Source organism: Microcebus murinus, chromosome 12 (genome assembly GCF_040939455.1).
Source record: "Microcebus murinus isolate Inina chromosome 12, M.murinus_Inina_mat1.0, whole genome shotgun sequence".
Taxonomy (NCBI): Eukaryota; Metazoa; Chordata; class Mammalia; order Primates; family Cheirogaleidae; genus Microcebus; species Microcebus murinus.
In genome coordinates, this window is record NC_134115.1 from 70,690,388 (window position 1) to 70,697,459 (window position 7,072).

At 44.6% G+C, this 7,072-nt stretch overlaps 1 protein-coding gene across 5 annotated transcripts in view; it reads right to left on the bottom strand.

Moving 5' to 3' along the window:
• The window catches only part of TMEM245 (transmembrane protein 245), a 95,575-nt gene extending 90,999 nt beyond the window's left edge, over positions 1-4,576 (bottom strand). For all 5 annotated transcript variants that reach the window (XR_001146717.2, XM_012736768.2, XM_012736767.2 and 2 more), the window contains exon 1: positions 3,961-4,576. Coding sequence is in view for 4 of the 5 variants with exons in the window: in XM_012736768.2 (XP_012592222.1) it covers positions 3,961-4,545 (585 nt within the window). In the remaining variant the exon portion in view is untranslated. The remainder of the gene's footprint in view (positions 1-3,960) is intronic.
• Between the last annotated feature and the right edge of the window lie 2,496 nt (positions 4,577-7,072).

Here is a 7,072-nt window from a genome sequence, read left to right on the forward strand (position 1 = left end):
AGTTATGGAGCCATAGCCCTAATCATGGCCCCACTCAATAACTGTTTCAGGTACTTCATTCTCCTTTAAAACAGTTTAATTCTAATTTGAAAACCGTTCTCTTCATTATATGGCAACTTAGAGTCGAGAACTTTTATAATCAAAGTCTTTAACTAAAAAAGAAATAAGGATTGGAAACTTTCCTCTTCACTGTTGCCAGGCAAGCAGAAACAAAAGTAGAAATCAGTTTAGAAGTGGAATGGAGTCAGCAGCGAATGGCTGACTAATGTGCACTTCCAGAAGCCTCCTGTAGCCTATGAAACAGAACATCGAGGAATCTTAGAAATTATCCAAGCCAACCCCTCACTTCACACAACTTGGTTTGTGTGGCCCAGAGTTCCACCCTGGTCTGTCCAAAGTCACAAAAGAAGTTACCAGAAGATGTGAGTTTAGAACTTAAGGTCTTTTGATTCGTCAGCCACTGTTCTTTCCACCTAATGCTTCTTTATAATATTAGATGAAAACAATGGGATCAGAGACCAAGGAGAAAACAAATCCTCTGCACAAATTGTAAATGGTCTTCAAATTTTTTTTAACAAGTCTAAACTAACAGGGACAGGAAGATCAGATCACTCCCAGTAGAGAAAGCTGGTGGAGCAGGGCAGGCCATTAGCTTTTCAGATTTATCTTGCACAACTCTACGCCACAGGGAGATGCCAAGGCATGAGTCACATGTGAGCTTGTGCAACAGATGATTTTTAAGTGTTCTGAAGTCACTAAGTCAGTGCAATATTCTAATATATTTAAAAATGTTGGAAAAGAATTACTCATACCATAAATGATTAGTATTTCACTCATAAGCAGGATGGAGTGTTAGGAGGACAATGAAGTAATCTAAAAGTGAGGTGAAGAGGAACTGAACTAGGATAAACTGGTGACAAAGAAAAACACAGGTACTGAGGATACTACAAAGGAAAACTGGACAGGACCTGGGAAAACTGCATAGATATAAGGATAAAACAGAAGAAAGCAAAGAGGACTAAAGTTTCTAGATGACTGGGTTCCAGGGGTCTTTGGGGGAACATCTGTGGTTAGTCTACTCCTGATAGTCTTCTGTTTTTTCCTAGTAACTAGAATCAATTTATATTAAAAAAAAAAAAAAAAAAAAAACTAAACACAATGTATTGGGGAAAACTTTTAAAAATTCTTACTGAAGGTTAGCCACTATGAAGAGTTTTGATGACAGCAGGACTTCACCTGCTAGTAGGTCTACTGAATGCCATTTCCTAACACCATGAACAAATTAATCTCTAAATTAGTTTTCCCATATAAGAAATCCTACCCAACTACCTCATGCGATTGTTGTGAGACCAAAACAACACCCATGAAAGAATCTAATCCAGTGCTAAGTGCAGATGCTCGAAAGTAGGATCTTAAATGCATGAATTATCAGTTCATCAAAATGTGAATTGGCACTTTGGGAGGCTGAGGCTGGAGGATCACTTGAAATCACAAATATGAGACCAGCCTGGGCAACAGTGAGACCCTGTCTCTACAAAAAATTAAAAAACTAGCTGGGCATGGTGGCACGTGCCTATAGTCCCAGCAACTCAGGAAGCTGAGGCAAGAGGATCGCCTGAGCCTAGTAGTTCAAGGTTGCAGTGAGCTATGATTACAACACTGCACTCCAGGCCAGGCAGCCTAGTGACAGACTGTCTCAAAAAAAAAAAAAAAAAAAATTGGTGGTGGGATTGACTTAAATGTAACTTTTCTCTCTGCCTCTCTCATCTATATCACTCTTCAGCACAGGCTCATATGTACAAGTTGTCTAGAAAGCATAAAGATCACTGTTCTATAACAGGCACCCTTGCTTGGGCTCAAAAAACCAAACTGCTGTTAACTATGACAAGTTACAGAGTGGGCCCCCTTCCCAGTCATATGACCTGCTTTCACTTCATGTCGGGCCTTAATCAGCACTTTTGCCTGAGAACAGAGGACTTCCTAGCTCTACTTCCCAGGTACACCTCACCCCCAACCAACAAAGCAGACCCAGTTCTAAGTGCTGCAAAATGCAACTCCAAGCCGTTTCTCTCAAATTCAAATCCACCTGGATGCTCTAGTCTTTCAGATTTAGCCCTTCTACCACTCCCTACTCACTTCTAAATAACCCGTATTGTCTCTTTTATATTGTCTCTTTTATAACAGGTTTTTTTTTTTAACCCTCTCTCCTCTATTGCTCCCAACGCTTTAGCCAAACAGTTAAGTTTCAAGCCTTTTTAAATTTATTAATTGGCTTGCCCTTTCTCCCCTCAGTCGAATCAATCTTGGCCTTACCTCTCTTCCCCTTATCCACAACCCATACAAGTAAACCACAAAGAGGGTTTATCTTTGGTAAAAAGATATTCAAATATTCATAGGTGGTAGGCCTTTCTTTTCTAATTTCCTACAGTTTGAAGGATATGCTAGTTGGGTGGTATCAACAGTCAAGAATGTCAGCAGAATCTATAAATGCGTCTGACAAGACTGAATTTCTTGAGGATAAGATCAAGTTTGTATTTCTTAACAGCACATAGCACTCTGCCTTCTGTAAAAAAAAGCATTCGATTCATTTAACTGAATTGTGAAACTACAAGGTAAAGGACAAAGAGCACTGAACTGGGCCTCCATAAACAGATTTGTTCATGAGATGTGTGACTTTGGGACAATCACATTCTCTGGGCATGTGGCCCATAACTGGTGGAAAATGAACATTTATCTGTGTGTCTGTCATCCCCATTAGAATATACTCATACAGAATTATATGCACCGTGAAGAGAGGGCCTGCATCTTACTCCTTTTTTAAATCCCTCACAAAGCCCAGTAGCTAACACATCCTCCATCAACTGTTAACTCGAACCGAGCAGTAGTACTGATAGAACCAGAGAAAACTGGAGTTCCAGGATCAATCATCACTGCACCAATAACCTCCGGCTTCAGAGATAAGGGGACTTAAGTAGCAACTTGAAACAATGAACTTTATTTCACTAACAAAAGTGGTGAATCAAATTATTTTTAAATGATACTATTATTCAATTAGCATTCTTATGCACTAAATATCCACTTGTTTTAACAATCCCAGTTAAATATGCAGATAATTGACTGGTCTAAAATATAGTCTGAGTTAGGAATTGTGTCACTAGATTATCTTTGAAATCCCTTATAATTCTAAAGCTCCCTGATTTTCTAACAGTAAGCCCAGGGTGATACAGGCATCACAAATCCACCTCTTCGCCCAGCTGGCTGCTGTCATCCAGGCGGGGAGGAGACATGCCGAGGAACATCAGTCCCTGCCCAAAAAAAGTAGTTCCCAAGAAGGAGAGGGAGGGGAGGAAGAGCAGGCGGCTTGGCGCCTTGCACAAACTATACTGAAATCACCTGAGAGGCAGTACCAGCCTGTGAAGAAAGCTTTGTTTTAGGACTTGAGAAATTTGAGTCACCCAGTGCCCTCTTTGTCCCTCATTGGCCCTAGCCTGGTAAGATGTCACCTCTACTATCTGTAGGACGGATACAAGTTGGGCTAGAATCTCTAAGGTCCCTTTCAGCGGACATCCCAATGTGCAGAACACAGGGTGACAGGAGCACCCTCTCCCTCTCAAGCCAGGAGTAAAACCAAGCCCCCCTGCCACGCTCTGGGGCTCTTCCTGCAAAGTGGAATAGTGATTCTTAATCGGGGGCCCTGACCCCTTAAGAGGGCCTATTAGGATGGGGGCGGGAAGCAACGAGGGCTGTTTCAAATCACACTCTTTGTAAGACTTAGCACCAAATCCCTCAGATGTGGGAAGGAAGGCGGAGACGGACATTCACTGCAGCACAGGTGTGGCCCTTTGGTCGCTCCGGCACGGCAAGGAGGGGCTGCAGTATTGCACCCTGGCACACTGGAGATTTAGGAAGGGTAGGGCGTGCCCGCCAGGCCCACGAGGGCCCGGGCCGCCGCTCACTCACCCACAGGCTGCTGAAGTAGTCCAGCCCGCGGCAGATGAGCGCGCCGGCGTACGCCAGCAGCACCTGCACGCCCAGGTAGCTGCCGAGGCAGTAGAGGCCGTAGAGGAGCGGGCCCCCGGCGCCGAGCAGCAGGAGCAGGCGGCGGCGGCGCAGCACCTGCTCGCCCAGGGCCTCGACGCCGTAGTCGACGAAGCAGAGAGGCAGCAGCAGCGCGGCCAGCAAGATGGGCGTGTGCGCGCGGTGCAGCCGCCGCAGCCAGTGGCGGCCCAGGCGCGTCAGCGAGCTCTTGAAAGGATGCAGGAAGGTGCCGCACAGCACGGCCCACAGCAGCGGCCGCAGGAAGGCCTCCAGGATGAAGTAGACTAGCACGGCGGCGCCGCAGCACAGGCACACGAACAGCACGGCCCCCGTGTTGTAGAAGGCCTGCTTGATGGGCTTGTCGAAGCGCAGCGCCAGCGCCGCCGTCCGCGGGGTCTCTCCGCCGCCGCCGCCACCCTGCCCGACCGCGCGCGGGACCCGTGGCGCCTGCCCGGGGGAGCCCCGGGAGCCGGGCGCCTCGGCAGGGCCACCGCCGCCATCGTCCATCGTGTCCCTGCCGCCGCCGCCGCCGCGAGGCGGTACTGGGAGCCCAGAGAGGGGCGTGGGCGGAGGGCAGCGCGGGCGGCTCGCGGCATTGTGGGAATTGTAGTTCTCCATTAGCCGCTTAGCGCTTAGGGGACCTGCGGAAAACTACAACTCCCAAGGGGCACGGGACCATTCCTCCGCCCCAGCGCTCTTTCGCCCATTGGTCACCCAGGGTCCAAGTAACAACTTTCTAAGGTCTATGTCTTCCTGGAGGCAAAAAGAAAAAAAAAAGGTTCCTTCACTCATTGGTTAATGTCAACTTCTCGGAAGGCGGGATCCCAAAGAGGCGATGCAGCCTGAAAATCCAATCTGCACAGTAGAGTTCTGTGGAGGAGTGATTATAAAAGACTGATATCCAGATTCTGGTTTACTGATTTATTTAAAAATGCTTTTAAAGTGTTTGCTCTGGTGTATTTAACAGGATTTTAAATGGCAATTACCATATAGCAGATCTTGTTCTAAGTGGCTCACTCCTATTAACTCATTTAGTCCATAGAATAACCCTACAAAGAGGTGTTATTCTCATTTTACAAACAGAAAAACTGAGACAGAGTAGTAATTAAGTACCAGGCCAACGTCACACAGCTACTGAGTGGCAGAAGCAGGATTACAAACTCGGGGAATCTGGCTCCTAAGACTCTCTGCTCTTATCTACTATGCTATTTGGCCTGAGGAAGAAATTTTTTTTTTTTTTTCAATAGACAAGACCAATCAGAGGAAGAAATTTTTTTAAATGCTTCTCAGAGGAGAGTAATGTGTGCCAGCTGTTGACAACTATCTGTGCAAGTGGCAATGTGGAAGCAGTCTAAACTCTAGAAGAGTCTTAGATCAAAGTCTCAAACTGCCACTATTTCTTTTTGAGACTTAATGTCAGGTCAGTTATGCCTCCCACCTCAATTTCCCCTCTATCACATGAGAATGATAATAGAAGCTTTTGCCTCTGGATTGTTGTGGTAAAAGGAAACTCTTGGGCAACACAGGTACTTCTTTTTCTCCTGTTGGAAAAGTCCTGGGATCCAAGCCTGCAACCCTTTCTTTCTTAAAAAAATTAAGAAAGAAAGCCTTTACTGAGCACTCAAATATATGACTGCTTCAAATCCTGCAAGTTATCCCTTTTCTGTTTCAGTAGTCTTCAGCAGTTTTTGTTTCTCTTCTAGACAAGACATTTATCATCATCCAGTTTTCAGATGAAGAAACTGTTGCTTACTAAAAACTAGGAGCCAAAGGGATTCAGTAAATGAAGTAAAGGAAAAAGTAATTCCTTTTCATCTCATTTATAGGTTTCAGGTCTCAGTTTTTCAGGTGGTCTTTGGAGTTTGACTCTGTAATGTTTGCTTCAGCTGTTCCTACATTTTGCTTTGCTTCTTAACTACTTTGATTAGGCCTTCTGGAATTATGATTACAAATTATAGTCACTTTTGCTTTCAGTATCCATTTTACACTGACTAAAGTTCTCATTTATATAATAACAAGGTCTCAGCCTCCCTCCCAAAAAATGCTCAGTCATTTCTACAGCAGTCCTAAAAGGGTTACCTCACATATGTCCAGAGACATGAGGCCACCACCAACCACCCTGCTGCCCACAGAGCTCACTGAGTTGAGTGTCCACCATAAGCTTGCTAGTGCTTGTGTCATTATCCCCAGATCCTGAATACTTCCAAATGAGTATTTTTAATGATAAAAAAATAGAGGTTGCAAGATGTGCTGGAAAGGACACACACTTTTAAGGCAGACAGACTTGAATTGTAATCCTGGCTCTGCCGGTTTCCTGCTGTATACCCATGGATAAATTAACTTCCTGAGCATGTTTCCTCATTTATACAAGAGATATCTACATTGCAGGGCTGTTGTAAGGATTATAAGTAGTGTATGTAAATAACTAGTATAGCACTTGGTCACGGAGTAGTCATTACTTCCCTTCCCATGGACCCCTTTATATATAGCACCTAGCTGCCCTGAACAGAACTCAACCACAATGGTGATTTTACAATAGAAATTTAAACAGTGCCTACTGGAATAGTTATAACAAGGTGTTTGATTATAATTACTATAAACTAGTGCTGGCAATCACAAGGCATATGAGTTACCACCTTCTTTTGCTGAGTCCCTGGCAGACATTATTAATCAACCACTGAGTTCTTTCTCACTGAAGCCTAGACCACCTCAAAAATCTTTCTCAGCAAAACATTCTAGGGACCCACTACTGAACACAGTAGGGACCAACTGAACAAAGTAGGCATGCTAGGTGAAACTTAATTGCCTTCATTACTGTCACTAACCATGGAGTGTCTGCTATGAGATAAAATTGGCAAACTGAAAATGGAAACAGTTGATTAAGAAAAAAAGAGTTTGGGAAGGTAATGTTAGTATGTACATATGAAACTACTGAGACATTTGTTTTTAAATCGCAGTGGATGAAGGATAAATGGTGCAGTCAAGTCTGATACTATTGGGCCCTGCCCACTCCTCGTTATCCTTCCTCTTCCCA